General features: G+C 41.7%; 1 protein-coding gene across 1 annotated transcript in view; it reads right to left on the bottom strand.

The window, feature by feature from the left end:
* The window catches only part of ATAD3A (ATPase family AAA domain containing 3A), a 119,049-nt gene extending 102,456 nt beyond the window's left edge, over positions 1-16,593 (bottom strand). Inside the window, exons 1-6 of the mRNA XM_077457581.1 lie at positions 16,330-16,593; positions 13,259-13,335; positions 9,736-9,837; positions 4,158-4,217; positions 3,266-3,335; positions 1,265-1,430 (exon numbers count right to left, since the gene is read on the bottom strand). Coding sequence (XP_077313707.1) covers positions 1,265-1,430; positions 3,266-3,335; positions 4,158-4,217; positions 9,736-9,837; positions 13,259-13,335; positions 16,330-16,513 — 659 coding nt within the window. The 5' untranslated portion in view covers positions 16,514-16,593. The remainder of the gene's footprint in view (positions 1-1,264; positions 1,431-3,265; positions 3,336-4,157; positions 4,218-9,735; positions 9,838-13,258; positions 13,336-16,329) is intronic.
* Between the last annotated feature and the right edge of the window lie 42 nt (positions 16,594-16,635).

The following is a 16,635-nucleotide window of genomic DNA, read 5'->3' as shown; positions in this document are numbered from 1 at the left end:
AAGACCACTGCTCCAGGTTTCCTGTTTTAGAAAACAGAAACACAGTCCAGTAGCCTAGAACTGCAAGGCACTTCGCTGCTCTTCCCTCCTCCAAACTAAAAGACTGACTCCAGACTGCACTGTCCACTGTTAACTGTGAAAACTGGAAGTTCAGGGTAGCAACACTGAGAAAGCAAGAGCCACCAGCAACAAAATGTTGTAAACTGCAGGTGCTGGGGTAAGAGTTTAATAGTTTACTGGGGAAAGTAAATTTTACTGCTTTAATGTGTTAAATGTGTTAAATGTAAAAAAAGCTAAAGGTTCAATACTAGTTTAAATGATAAAAGATGCAAACTTTCAAGACCCCCTAGGTTCTTATTGTATAATCCCTGAGCAAGAAACCTGACCGGTTACAAAAAAGTGCATCATTAATAACTTGCTAGACAAAAAAGGATCACCTTAACTCGCCCCTTCCCACATTAAAACTATGGAGAATGTAATAAAAGTGCTAAATCACCTAAAACCCCCAGGTGTTTTGGAACAGAGTCTGGAACCATGAGGAAGAGATCCCGCTGCTGGAGTTCCTGGATGATATATGAAATCTGTGCATAACCTAGCCTACCAGACTTCATTAATTAACCCTTTAGCACAATGTGTGTTAATGCATGTACTTTGTAGTACATCTGCCAAGAATGTGCCCAAGCTAAACTATATAAATGAATGTAGGTCTTTAAAGTGCTAACAGGAATGAATAATTAATGACACCAATTCTTAAACCACCTGTACAGACAAATGCAACAAGATAGCCTGTGATTAATACTTCCTAACTCAGTGCTCATGCTTCATTATATCAATGTTGGCAAAAGGAGTTTAAATTGAAATACCCGATTGCTTAAAACTAAAAAAAAAAAAAAAAAAAAATCCCAGTTTTGGAAAAAGTAAGCAAGGGTTAAAATCTGCGACGTCGCACAGACATGAACGGTTTCCCATTGGAAATCATTGGCATAAACTTGTCATAAGACTTTGCAATCCTAAGTCGCACAAGTGTGAAAGGAGCCTTAATATAATGCTGAGACTGCTGAGGTAGTACTAGCAAAACAGACACTCAGTTTGGGAAAGCTATGGTAAAGCTTACAGGAGTTGTCAAAACAAATATAGCTTAGCATAAGAAAAAAAACCAAAAGATATATGAAATATCGTTGTTATTTTATATTGTTATTTTTATTATTAAAAATTAAACTCCATTACTCTTTTGAAACGGGCAATGAAAATTATTCCTACATACTTGATGGATTCCAGGACGGTCTGACGATGTTCTGTAGCTTTTAGGCGAATTTGTTCCCGGATAATGTCAGCATTTTCACGTTCTACCTTGGCACGAGCTCGAGCTTCTGCCTCAATTCGAAGCATTTCATTTTTATGTCGCAATTCCATTTCGTGCTCCACCGTGGCTGGATGGGAACAAAAAATAAAAAATAAAAAAAAAATAAAAACACAGCATAAGCAGAGAGGAGAGTCACTTTGTTCACTTTCATAAAATCCTGAAATGTGTACCAGTCTTCTGGATGGGATTTTATTTTCCACAGATACAAAAAAGGTACAGGTTAATTTTGTAAATCAGTGAAAACCTCACGACGTCCAGAAACGGGAACTATCAGAAGGGGATCCATTGTTGGTTCCCAGTTGATTAATGAAATCAATGCATAACTCTTTTAAAGAAGAGCTCCAGGCTCCTTCAGAAAAAAAAAATAATGTTTTTTTTTTTTTTAAAGTCAGCAGCTACAAATACTGTAGCTGTGGACTTTGAAAATTTGGCTCAGGTGACCTAATATTAAATCAGCTCTAGGGTGCTTCCGCCACCATCTTGGCTAGAGGAAATCAGCAGTGAAGCCTTGCGGCTTCAAAGCCAGTTCCCTACTGATTTTGACAGGTAACCGCTCAAATGTGCAAGCAGGGAGGGGAAGCAGACAAGTGGAGCTTCGATTTAATTAACCGAGCCGCTTGGATGGGGTTTCATTTTCAGCAGAAATAAAAAGGAATGGGTTCATTTTGTAGACAACATCTCCACTTCTGATAACTTAATTTCCAGAAGATTGCTACAAAAGGATATAAAATCTCCTTTGTGCGCTCAAATGGCTCTGCAAACCCAGATTTTACCATATAAAAAGCAGCAATAACATCACCGCAGCACATACCAGCACCATGTACTACAGGCTGCCTGCAGTAAATTACGGTCAAGGGGTAAGGGGGAGGGTTTGCTTGAGAGATGAGAGATCTCCAGTGAGTGGTCTTTATTACAGGAAGTTCCCAAAGAGATGCACAATTTTCACATTGAACTATTGCACAAATATAGAAGAAATACAAAGAACACCAAGGTTCAGTTTTGGATAGAATGAGGAAGGATTACATTTCTTAATTGCTGTTGTGAACCAAACAGAAAAGACAGAGACAAGTGGGACTTTATTAATTGCTGTTGTGCCTCTGCTGGGTAGACTGATTACCACTGTCACTTGGAAATTAATGGAAAAACCAACATATTAAAGTTGTTAGCCCAAGAAGCAAGGGTAAATCTTTCAATTAAGACACCTACTCCAGTGACATCTAAGCCCTTGTACACACGGTCGGATATTCCGACAACCAAATCCTTTGGAGTAATTCCGACGGATTAATTCCGGAAGAGGTCCGGAAGTGATGTTGCATACACACGGTCGGACTAAGTTGTCGGAATATCCGATTGTACATAACGCGATGACGTTATTTAGTTACAATGGGACTACGTTCAGGCTAGTAGCCAATAGCTTTGGTCTAGGAATTTGATCTGAGCATGCGTGGCACTTTGTCCGTCGGAGTAGGCTACACATGATCGGAGTATGTCCGATAGGAGCATTTTGTTGGAAAATTTTACCGGCAAGTTGGAAAACTTGGTCCGTCGGATATTCCGACAAACAGTCCGATGCAGACCACACACAGTCGGAATATCCGACAAAATGGTCCGATAGGACACATTCCGTCGGAATCTCCTCCCGTGTGTACAAGGGCTAAAAGGTTAATTCTCCTAAAATGTCTGGAGAATTCTGCTCACTTTCTGTTGCATCTTCAATACAGGATGTGAAATCTTTCCAATGGGACAAAGAGCAAAAAAGAAAAAATAACAGACCTCTACTCAATCAAAAAAGTTTTTTCCAATGCATATACTTTAAATGATCAAGTTCCTGTAAGCTGATTTTATGAGTTAGAAAAAAGTACTTGACAGTAAAAAATAAATAATAATTTGCTCCTCCCTTACCTCGCCGCATTGCCTCTTGCTTCTGAACAGACTCTTCTTGCTTGCGCAAATTTTCTTCATTTAGATGTTGCTTTAAATCGAATAAAAGTTAAATATTATAATATAAATACTAGCAGAAATGCAGCATACCAACAAATTTAGCAGGCCAGACATAAAAACAATGATAGGATATATTGCTGCCCATGGCAACCAATCAGCAACTTTAGACTAGACTTTAAAAATTATGGATGGAAGATGATTGGTCGTTACGAGTAACAATAAAATCTTACCTTTTGCACCATTTTATACATATCTAACTGACAAGACTAGGACCGATAAAAGCATTACCATTATTGATGAAGCTGTGTGCGAGAGGATGACACCGAGTCCAAAGTATTACAATTTTAATTCTACATATCTCCAGTTCTGAAACTTTCCTGGACCTTTCACGTAAATCCCAGGAAATGGGTAAGTAATTTACATAAACCAAATGCATTAAAGTTATGAAAGTCCTTTAATTATGATATGTGCCAAGTCTATTCCCATAATCCTGCTTTCATATCTCAATAACTGTTACTGTGACTGATTAGAAGTCGTGAAAGGTGATCAATAAACTAATTCTATTTGTCCCCACTTTAATTCTCTTCTTAAAGCTTTTGCGGACAAAATTACGAGAATAGTGTTTGTCAGCCGAAAAATATAAGCTTGCATTGTATGTATCATCAGAGACAATGTCTGCATATTCAAGGCCACCATGTAAATTGTATATTTTTATGCACAATGCAAAGAAAAGTATGCTGCCCCTAAGTGGTCACTGAGCATCATGTCCCAGAAATAGCTAACATTCTTATCTGTATTACCCTCCCCCCACCAGATAAAGGGGAATGGCATGGTCCTGTAATTCACCAATTACCTGTTGCCGTAACTGATCCTCATATCGCTGCCTTGCCAGTTTATCTTGGTACTGGGCTCTCTAGAAAAATGTCAGAAAAAGAAAAATGAAACCTTATTATTTCCACTGAAGCATATGCTACACTAATAGAAAACAATGCTGAACAGATAAAAGAAAAAACAAAATACAGAACTGTACATTACAGAAACACTGTCACCTTACCCATGCAAGGCATAAAAACTGTCACAGCAAAGTGACTCTTAAACCCCCCCCCCCCCCCCCAACGGCCTTATACTCACCTCACTGGCAATGCCCACCCACGCTTTCCTTCTTTTTTATGCAGCCAGCTACAACAACTGGTACTTCCGAGTAAGGAGGAGCATGTCACCCTCCCGGGGGTCAAGCTCTGTCACCTTGCCTTGTTGACTGCATCCCTTTGATAGATATCCCACTTCGATAGTGAGTATAGGGCACTTTTTTTTTTTATTATTACGTTATTCAGTTGCCCATGAGACACAGTCCCTTGGCATTTGGCTGCTTAATAATCTAAAAAAAAAAAAAAAAAAAAAATTGTAACAATTCTCTTTTCTTTTTTAAAAATAACCTCCTACCTAAATATGGGGCTTTACAAGAAAAAAAAAAAAATGCATTAGTTCAGTAATGTCAAATGTGACAATAAATGAACTACTGAACCGTAAGGCCCCTTTGACGTAGGCTTTCTAATCAGGTCTGTCTGCCAGTTTTTCAGGTGGACCTGATCGGACACTTCATTCACTCCTATGAAGTGGCGGATGTCAGCAGTGACATGTCTGCTGACATAAGCTGCTTCTGATCTGATCCTGTCCGTGAAATCCAGATGGATGGAGACCCCATTTTCCATCTGTTTGGTGGATCGGGTTGGATGGGAACAGACAGGTGGTCTGTTTTTATCAAATCTCCCCATAGAGGAGAGCGGGACTGACAGGTCACTGTGCAGAGATGGATCTGTCATCCACCTGCTCGATCTCCCACTGAGCAAAATGGAGACCGCCGGGCAGACCGCCCATGTGAACAGACCCTTACTGTAAATATGTGTACCGACCCAGCTGGCAAACAATTTGTAAATCTTTGGAGCAAGTTCAGGACCTCATCTGGCATACAGCAGATTGGTCAACACCATCACTACCCCCCAAAATCAGCTTAATAGGCAAAATGGCAGTGGCTCATACACAAATTAAAAAGGGTAAATTTACCTTCTTCAAAAAATAATAAATGCATCTTTTTTGCAGATAAAAAAGTTAAATAAAAAAAATTTTTATAATTTTTTTTTTATACATTGCATCCTGTAAAGAAAGCATTGCAAGTCTGGATCCTACAGACTTGCATACCTCCGGTACAGACAGGCAGTTACTGAATGGCAGGAAGATCAATGGACGGAGCGCTTACCAGTGCCCTCACAGTTCATTAAGAACTAGAAGCTGCAATGTCTGACGGTACTTGAAATCAAATTCATTCACAGGAAACCATGAATGAATGATGTGTCCGTGTGGAGGAGAAGATCTCCCACCCGCTGTTGCAAAAGCAGGGAGTTCTGGAGGCAGGAGGTTGCTACTTAGGACACTGTTACATATTACACCCCAAATATAGGTGTAATAAACAATCAGAGCAGGGAAAAGGTCTTCTAGAGCCCAGGGCGAACATACCAAACTGCCCCCCCCCCCCCCCAAGGTGCAAGAGCACTATGTGTTCGCAAAAATACCCCAAGTGCTCAAAACTAAACAAACTGCAAGATCTTCTACCTCTAAAAAAATGACCCCTCCAAGTGCTCGTCCTCTCCCCCCATTCTGCAACCAATTAGGTTAATTGGCAACAGGTCACTAACATGATTGGGTATAAAAAGTGCATCTTAAGCGGTGTACACACACTGAGAAAGTTGGAAGAAAAATCCCGTACAAGGCATGATAGTTCCATTTTATATAGCGTGTACACAAAAAAAATAAAAAATAAAAAAAGGGGCACGATTTTGTAATGGACACCACTGCATGGGCTCAGGAATACTTCCAAAAATCATTGTCTGAACTGTGCCATTCAAAAAATGCATGTTAAACCTTTATCATACAAAGAGAAGCCTTATCCGAACGTGATCCAGAAACAACACTATTTAAAGTGATTGTAAGGCTTCATCTTTAAAAAAAAAAAAAAAAATGTATATCTCATACTTACCCCTCCATTGTGCAGCTCGTTTTGCAGAGTGTCCCCAATCCTCGATTCCCGGGTCCCTCAGCAGCTCCTATGAGCACACAAGGTTTACCTTGTAGGCGCATAGCATGCATTAAGGTGAAAAAACACAAGGGTTTACAACCCCTTTAAGCTCATTTAAATGGTCTGTTACAAAGTGGAAAACTGTTCAGTGGTCAGACAAATTGATCATTTTACAGTTTTTTTTTTTTGGGCAATCATGGGTGCCACATCCTCCTGGCTAAAGAAGAAAGGGACCTTCCAGCTTGTTATCAAAAGGCTGCATCTCTGAGGGCATGGGTTTGCATTAGTGTATATGAAGTGATCAGCTTGCACATCTGGAAAGGCATCAGTGGTGAAAGATATATCCAGGTTTTTAGAGCAGCATATGCTCCCATCCAAGAAGGCCTTGCATATTTGAGGAGGACAATGCTAACCCGCATACTGTATCTATGACAACAGCATGGCTTTGCAGTATAAAGCCCCATACACACTATCAGTTTTTCTGCTGAGTTTTTCCTTCAGGTTTACCAAAACCATGCAGTGCAAGGGGCTGCCTGATTGCATAAAAAATTGAAACCCCTAAGGTTTGACCTCATATTATATGGTTTTGGTAAATCTGAAGGAAAAACTCAGCAGAAAAACTGATAGTGTGTATGGGGCTTAAGAGTCTGGGGGCTTAAGAAGACCTAGGACTGAGCAGTTAGAATCCTATATCAGGCAAGCGTGGGACAACATTCCTTTCCCAAAACACCAGCAACTGGTCTCTATGACAACTGCTATCAGATATTTACAGTGAGCTGTTAAAAAAAGAGGGCACAACTTTTTTGAGATGTGTTGCTGCCATGAATTTCAAAATTACCTTTTTTTTTTTTTTTCTTATAATGGAACATTTTCTCAGTTTAAACATTTGATATGTTTTCGCTTTTCTATTGTGAATATGGGTTTATGAGCTTTGCAAATCATTGCATTTTGTTTTTATGTAGACTTTACACAGCGCCCCAACTTTTTTGGAATTGGGGTTGAAAGAAGGGCCTCCTTTGCTTCTTCCCTTTAGCAGCAAGAATAGTAATCCGGAGCCACTGGAGGTCAAACACCCAACCCTGAACTATTAAGGAATGGATTTTTAAACATAACCACCTTTGGCACATGGAAGAACTAACTGCCTTGCTTTATGACAGATTTTCTCAATATACCTCAACCTGGACCACATCGATCTTCATCTTGGGGTGTACCTAGAGCTCCACGATTCTGGCCAAAATGAGAATCGCAATTTTTTTTGCTTAGAATAAAAAGATCACGATTCTCGTGACATAAAATCTTTCACATTATGAAAAAAACCAAAAACAAATGGATTAACTTTACTGTTTTTTTTATTTTTAATTCATTAATTTTTTCCCAAAAAAATTGCATTTGAAAGACCGCTGCTCAAATACAGCGTGACATAAAATCTTGCAACAACCATCATTTTATTCTCCAGGGCGTCTACTATAAAAAAATATATAATGTTTGGGGGTTCTAAGTAATTTTCTAGCCAAAAAAAAAAAAAAAAAAAAAAAAAAAAAGATTAACTTGAAACCAACAAGTGTCAGAAAAAAGTTTAGCGTTGAAGTGGTTAAACTTTTTTCACTTACACACAGTCGAATCCATTGACAAATTGTTACAATGTTTATACTTGAGTTCAACTGATAAAGAATGTTTTGATTCTTGGCAGACTTCAGAAAAGCAGAGAGAATTCTTTGCATAGAAAGAATGGGGAAACACTTTAGTCAAGATCGCAATAACTATTCTTGACGATTAATCGCACAGCTCCAGCTGTTCCCAATTTAGAAACGTGCACAATGATCCCGGGCCTTCACTTGGGCACCTGTCCCCATACCCTGGACCCCTTCTATCCACTACAATCCAACATACTGTTTATTCATACTCTTTTTCTCAATCACATGGATAGATTATTACTATAAAATTCAGTGGGCATGTACATCACACCCCATGGCTTGATTAGTAAAAATAGGAAAAAGCGGCTATGTATTTGTCAAAAACTGCATGAGATTTCATTACATTCCCCATTCAGCAGAAAGCAGGCGAGTACAAAAAAAGAGAGGGGAGGCATTAAAGCTATAGTGCAGGCACATAAGTTAATATATGCAGCAGTATACATTACCACAATCTGCCATCCGTTCATAGGATAAATTGTTATAGTCGTAGGATCAATGCATGTAATACACTTTTACCGAGTATCTCTACAGCAAGGAGACTTTGGAGGACTCCTATGAGCTTGGTGACCAGCTACCCCACTTCCCAATAGCAGTTTTCTGCAGGCAGTACATATGTAATGGTGCCAGTATTGCCTATTTTAGGTGATCCCTATTTGAGAAACCAGTAAGGTTTTCTTTCCCCTGGCTACGAAGCAGCATCCTGAAGTTTCTAGTTTCCTAGAATCTCAGGATGCTTCAGGTGGTGTGCAGAGGATTAATTGGAGTTGTGCTAGAGTGATGTTGTCTTAAAGGCATATATCAATGATATATAATAATAATGGCACCCATATTTGCAGCAAAAATGTGATCAGTGAATTGCTCCTGTAGATCTTTCTCCAGCTTCCTGTCTGTACCAAGGTAGAGATTTTCAGTTAGAGAGCAAGAGGAAGGTCAATGGAAAACGAGAGCCATAATCAACAAAACTGAGTTTTATTGGTAGCTACAAGTTCGCCTACTGGACTGGCAAACAGAACTTGTAGTTCACTCATTCACAGATTTCTGTGAATGAATGAAATGGCTGTGGGAGCAGAGTAGCAGCTGTCGCAATTCATAGGGGGAAGGGAGGGGTGGGCTGGTCACTCGCAACCACAATATATTCCAAATATGGCTGTACCATTTAACAGTATAAAAAGGTGGAGTTGCCTTATAAATACTGAGGCCTTAGCAATGACAGTGGTGTTCTCTACTCCCCTCACTACTTACAGAATAGTCATATACACTCACAAGAGCCAACCTGCAGGCTATATGCAAAAAGAGGGTTATTGAGAGATTCCATCTTGCAGAGCACCTTTGTGTGTGCAAAACGCTTATATGGTTCCCTGTAGATCCCTCCCTGGTATTTCTGTGTGTACTTTGCAAGAGCATGTGGAAGTGTCACAGGATTTACAAAAAAATAACAGGAACGTGCACAGAGGGAGTGTAGACATTAGCCCTCATCAGCCAATCTGACTGAACGAGTCTGTCCACTGTATTGCAGAAAGCTGAATTTTTAAGTGATGGGTTGGTGGACATGCCAAGAGATGAAATTAACCCCCATACATCAGCAGTGAAAGGTTACCTACTTCAATGAGTGCTGCCAGTATCATCTCCAGGTATTAATAGGTACAGCTTTATTATCAACTTACAGCTTGATTCTGCTTTGTCTCCTCATTTAAGGTTTTCCTCCTCTCCTCTGCTTGCACTCGTATCTGCTCACTCTTCAGCTGTTCCAAGGCCCCTTCATATTCCTAAATTTGAAAATAGAATTCTTTAAAAGAGGAAAATACCAGAGTTGAAAAGTAAACACAATGGTGTAGCTACTGACAGATTTAAATCTGCAAGAAAGGAGGTGCCAAAAAGATAGTAATCTTAATGCTTCTCAGTTTGTAAACTGCAATACTCAATATATAATACTGTAATTGTTATCAAGAAAACAGCATACTGTTAAAATGGATGGGATTACTTATGCTTTAGACCCCTTTCACACTGGAGGCATTTTCAGGTGCTTTAGCGCTAAATATACCACCTGTAAAAAAAGCCTCATCTGCAATCCAAGTGTGAAAGCCCGAGTGCTTTCACAATGGGGCACTGCGCTGGCAGGATGTCAAAAAATGTCCTGCAAGCAGCTTCTTTGAGGTACTTTAGGAACGGTGTGTACACCGCTCCTAAAGTGCCCCTGCCCATTGAAATCAATGGGCAGCGCCTCCAAAGCACCTGCAAGCGACTCAGCAGCAAAAACGTCGGTAAAACACAACTAATACTAGCAGCACTTTACCGCTGTCACCCCTCCCACTGGCAGTGTGAAAGGGCTCTTAAGATGAGCAAATCTACGTTTCTTTTAAATTCCTGCTTAATATGACTACAGCTCCTTGCTGAAGTGAGATTATTATTTTTTGAATAAGCAGTGAGCGTTTATAATTATACTCCTGTGCAGAGAGATAGAGATGAGTAGAATTGAGAATTCCTATCTTGCAGAATCGAAGGCATGGATTGGGGGTTGACAAAAAAGCTTACAAACAACCAATATATTTTAAAAAAAGGACAATCATTAGCTTCAGATAGGATGAAAATAAGCCCTGATCAGTTGGCAGTGAGAGGTGGCTATTCAAATACGTTCCCTAGCTCATTCTGATCTTACTTGTCATCCTCATCAAAAATAATAAATTTAAAAGGGCATATGTAGGCAATCTTCAAGTCTGAAAAACGCGAGGAAGGGTTACACTATCTGTCAAGTTATAATTGCTGGTGAACCATTGTCACCGAGCTAGAAAGTGATGAGAAATCACAACATTTGACAATTGTCTCCAAAACAGGCAAAAGGGAAAGATGTCCCCAATCGAGGAGAGAAGAAAAGATTGAATCCAAAAGATGCTGTAGAGATTTTTTTATTGTCACGACCCAGACAAAATTGTAATGATGATATTGTCTACGGTGATGAGCCGGGACTAGCACCTTGGACCAGGTGTGTCCATTTTTTGCCTGAAGTGGTGGGTGCCCCTTGTTCCAAGTCCCAAATTGAGGAGCCTGGAGTAAGGAGATGTTTGGGGTGTCATTTAATAAACTAAAAAGTAAATATATAAAATGTTACAAAATCTTTATTAGTGTATAATATATACAATTCTGATTAAAATATAATTATTATTTTTTTTCCTGATAGGATAGATATAGGTTTATAAATTACACAATGTAGAGCCTAGTGGACCAATTCGCTTGACATAAATCCAGTGCTTCTTCAGGATCCACAAACTCTCTATCAAAATTATGGGTACAAAGTCTACAATGTAAAACACAATTACAAAAGTTGTACATTACATCATTATACAACGCATTCATGCCTGCAAATTACACTTGTGGAGATAGCGTCGTTTTTTTTCTTCTTCTCCTCCTCCTCTTTTCTCCACTTTGGGCTCACACTATCTCCACAAATGTAGCTTCCAGGCATAAGACCCCTTTCCCATGGGGGTGCTCTGCAGGCGCTACAGAGCTATCTCTCCAATGTGAAAGCCCAAAGGTTTTCACACTGGAGCGGTGCGCTGGCAGAACGCCCAAAAAAAAAAAAAAAAAAAAAAAAAGGTCCTGCTAGCAGCATCTTTGAAGTGGTGAAGGAGCGGTGTGTATACCGCTCCTCCACTGCTTGTGCACACTGAAATCAATGGGCAGCACGGCTATACCTCAGCAAAGCGCCCTGCTAGCGGCCAAATAGCAACGCGAAATTTGTGGTAAAGCACCGCTAAAAATAGCGACGCTTTACCGCCGATGCACCCACCACCCCAGTGTAAAAGGGGCCTAAATGCAATGAATAATTAATGTAAGGTACAACTTTGTAATTATTGTGTTTCTCATTGTAGACATTGTGTCCATATTTTTGTCATAAAGAGCTTGTGAATCCGGAAGAAGCACTGGATTTATGCAAAATGTGTTGGTCCACTAGGCTCTACACTGTGTAATTTAATTTACAAACACACACCGATCAATTTTTTTATAAGAATTGTATATTTTATACACGAATAAAGATTTTGTACATTTTACACATTTACCCTTTTGTGTATTATACGACACACCAAACTTTCCCCTACTCCAGGCTCCTCTATTGGGGACTAAGGTTCTCCATTTCCTTTTTGGCTATTACAATATAATGGGAGATGGGGTCAGATTGATTTTTTTTTTTCATATATTTGATTGTGACACGGTCTCTCCCCCCCACATAAATAATATTTACATGTCTCTATAACAGGATGTAGTGCAGTGATGGTGAACTTTGGCACCCCATATGTTTTGGAACTACATTTCTCATGATGCTCATGCACTCTGCAGTGTAAGTGAGCATCATGGGAAATATAGTTCCAAAACTACTGGGGTGCCAAGGTTCGCCATCACTGATGTCGTGGAAAAACTTCTAATGGGGACATTCACTCCAACAACTAATACCCCTCACTTTCAGAGATTTCTTCTAAGTTGCATCTCTGGGAAAGGGATGAAGGGAAAATTTTCCAAACAGTAAACAAACAGCAAAAAAATAACCCAGAAGGGGTTTCAAACTTTTCTCTATCTATCCAAAACAAAAAAAATAATGTTTTGGCTATAAACACACTTTAAAAGGCGAATTTCTCCTTTACATAAAAAATAATAATCACAGGTGTAATGCCACAGTCCTGCATACCTCCAATATGGGCAGGCAGTTACACACTGACACAAAGCTCAATGAGCTACCAAAAGGAATCAACAACACACGGTAGATTGTTGAGAACTACAAGCTGACAGCCACATAGCTGTTGGTACTTGTAGTTTTAACATTCACAGAATATTGTTTTTTTAATTTGTGACAGCGAGCAGGGGGTAGAGAAGATCCCCCCACTTGCTGTATGACTGGTTGCACTGTTTAGGAGATATTTGCTATATATGCAGCCAGAGACATAACCAGGGCATACGTGCTGTTCCTTCAGAATCCTGAGCCGTGTATGACATTCCCCCACACATGCATGGGAGTGACATTATCGCGGCTCCGGCCAGTCACACAGCCGGAGTTCGGGGACACGGAAGGAAGATGGATGCTGCCTCCAGTGATGAGACTGAGATAGGTAAGCCTTATTATAGGCTCACCAATAGGTACAAACTATGCATGGGACTTTGCTTCCTCTTTAACATTGGGTCAATTTTTTGAAATGTTACCTTGATTTTAACTTGTTGTTCCAGGTGAAGGGTCTCTTCCTGCATCTTTGCGAGCTGTAGTGCCTCCTTAGCATGACCTGGAAAACAATAGGCATGAAATAACTAAGAACTCATGACCTTCCACAACAGAGAAAACATATCTGAGCTGATACACGCATCAACACAGTTGAGTTAAAAAAAATAAAAATACATAGAAAAGTAAAACAAGAAATGAATACTAAGCATTCAATTAATGTTCAGAACTGACAGACATCAGGTGACTCCTCAAACCTGACTTCGAAGCCAAAGAGACAGACTGAAGGTAAGTAAAGCTATTTTTTGACTTTAAAGTCCAACTCTTGGATTTTTTTTTTTGTATTCTTTTATACTTGTCAGAGAAAGCCATTCTTCATGATCCCATAGTATGTTGGAACCTGGCCACCCTCTCTAGCTCGCTCCAGAGATGGACTGGAGACTTTGGGATTTGTAGTGACATGATCGTAACTAGCGTTTGCTGCTCGCTCCAGCAAATTTAGGGAGAGGGAAAGGGAAAGGTTCAGGGGCTTCCAGAGAAAATTACAAAGAGGCAGAAAAATACAGTAAGAAAGGATTTAATGAAAAATAGATTACAGGACCATGAAGTAGTGGATGTGTATGAACTCTTTTTGGAGAATAAGGATATTGTTTAGTGTCACTTTAAATAATCAATAAATGTAGTGGTGGAGGAACACAGTGCAATACTTACCTTATATCTCACTGGCAGGCTCCTTCCATACTGTGTAACCGGTCCCATGATATCTCTTCTCTAAGGCACTCTTGGCCAGGGGTCCCACTTAAGGCCTGTCCTAAGTGTCTGGAAAGCCTGCCTGAGAGAGTATTAAAGTGTATATTACACCTTACTCCTCTGTCCCTTAATAAGCATTCATCTCTTGTAGTGCAGGGTGTACTCAGGCTTCTATCAATAACAACTCATCTATGAATGGAGGAGGTGGACTTTTTATTAATCTGCTGTCCCCCAATTATAAAGTGATTTTCCCTGCTTGAAGCGGCAGGGCAGCTTCTATGAATAATAGTAGGAAGGAGTGGGCAGGCAGAGTCACGACCCTTGATAAGTGCCTATGACAGGTCTAGTGGCTCATATTAACAGGTGTGAAGGGGCTGATTTAAAAAAAAATAAAAAATAAACATTTTAAGCTTCAGGACCGAGTTCTCGGACTACCATAAACCTAGTTGTTTTTGGTGCTCTAAGAGCATGGCAATAAGGATGATCCGATTGCTGCTTCTTGTCATATTCACAACTGTAATGGCATTAAAATTGTTACAATTTGAAAAGGAAAATAAAAAACTAAATCTGAAGCATGCAATGGAGCCAATATTTGCCTGCAGCAACAAATCGGGATCCATCTTACAAATGTAAATAAAGAATGGAGGGTACTATAAGCAACATCTCTACCAGAATACCATAAGAAAGACAATCCTGCTAATGACCTCATTGATCATGTGACCTACAAATGTAAACAAGGTTTGCAGACTAGAATAAGTGATGCAACTATGGCTCAACACACTGACATCTGACACATATCAGTACAGGAGGCATTGGGCACTAGTATTAGGCAAGGATGTTACACAAACATGGTATAGATCTGACCTTGGCTCTGTTTACATGATTTAAACATCAGTAGCTACATAAACGGGCAAATTTAAATCCATATCCTAAAATCAGGCTGAAGTTGGCCATACACTGAATGAAATTCTGCAGTGTCAGCAGGACTGAATGATCAACAGAAGTCAATCAAACAATGGACCTGTTGGAAAAATGTTCCCGATTTGTATATTCTGAGAGTGGCCAGGAGATTCCTCCATCCACATCGTTTGTGAAGATGGAGGAAGCATATAGTATATTTTTTGTTTAGCCCGCTGAACGCTTTAACACAGCAGATGCAAGTACTCCTCTTTTCTTTCTAGGTCTCATTCAGACCTATTTGTTACAATTATGTGTGTTACTGGGCATCTTTCTGTGCTGCAACATATTAATGTCCATGCCCGGGATCTTCCGGCACGGGGGGTCATGGCAGGGATCTTCCGGCCCGGGGGGGGAAGGGTCATGCCAGGGATCTTCTGCCACGGGGGGGGGGGGGGGGGGGGCGGTCATGCCAAGGATCTTCTGCCACGGGGGGGGGGGGGGGGGGGGCGCCTTCATGCCAAGGGTCTTCTGCCACGGGGGGGGTCATGCCAAGGATCTTCTGCCACGGGGGGGGGGGGGGGGGTCATGCCAAGGATCTTCTGGCACGGGGGGGGGGGGGGTCATGCCAAGGATCTTCTGGCACGGGGGGGGGGGGTCATGCCAAGGATCTTCTGGCACGGGGGGGGGGGGTCATGCCAAGGATCTTCTGGCACGGGGGGGGGGTCATGCCAAGGATCTTCTGGCACGGGGGTGGGGTCATGCCAAGGATCTTCTGGCACGGGGGTGGGGTCATGCCAAGGATCTTCTGGCACGGGGGTGGGGTCATGCCAAGGATCTTCTGGCACGGGGGTGGGGTCATGCCAAGGATCTTCTGGCACGGGGGGGGGGTCATGCCAAGGATCTTCTGGCACAGGGGGGGGGTCATGCCAAGGATCTTCTGGCACGGGGGGGGTCATGCCAAGGATCTTCTGGCATGGGGGGGTCATGCCAAGGATCTTCTGGCACGGGGGGGGGGGGGGTCATGCCAAGGATCTTCTGGCACGGGGGGGGGGTCATGCCAAGGATCTTCTGGCACGGGGGGGGGGGGTCATGCCAAGGATCTTCTGGCACGGGGGGGTCATGCCAAGGATCTTCCGGAACGGAGTGGGTTGTGCCAGGGATCTTCAGGCACAGGGGGGAGGGTCATGCCAGGGATCTTCCAGCACGGAGTGGGTCGTGCCAGGGATCTCATGTCTAGGATCTTTCGGCAAAGGGGAGGGGGCACGCAAGGGATCTCCGGCAAAGGGTGGGGGGACATGCCAGTACAGCAGCCAAGATACAGAAGAAGTCACTACATGACACTGGTAACTGATGGGTGGAGTGATCGTATATCACAGAGGGGGTTGTGGAAGGGATGGCGGTCACTCACGTGACTGGTCAAGCTCTCTAGCAGCTTTGGCCGCCCTCTCCAGGCCAGTGGGGTCAAAGTTGCTCCATTTGTCCTTGGGCTTGTTCTTGTCACCGTCCCCATCTCCACCGGGCGGAGGCACCGGCAGGCCTGGCACCAGTGGGGGTGCCTGCTGCCCCTTGTTGTAGCCGAATAACCAGGACATGGCATAAAAGACCCGGTCACAGCTCTCTCCTCACTGACACACGTGCTGCTCCGCGCATGCGCACTCCCCGCCTGACAAGGTCATATTCCGTAGGAACCCACAGGCTGCAACGTCACGGCCGG

Source organism: Lithobates pipiens, unplaced genomic scaffold, assembly GCF_037356315.1.
Source record: "Lithobates pipiens isolate NorthernLeopardFrog02 unplaced genomic scaffold, aLitPip1_a1.2 Scaffold_27, whole genome shotgun sequence".
In the NCBI taxonomy this organism is placed as follows: Eukaryota; Metazoa; Chordata; class Amphibia; order Anura; family Ranidae; genus Lithobates; species Lithobates pipiens.
This window is presented reverse-complemented; position numbering and strand designations above follow the sequence as displayed.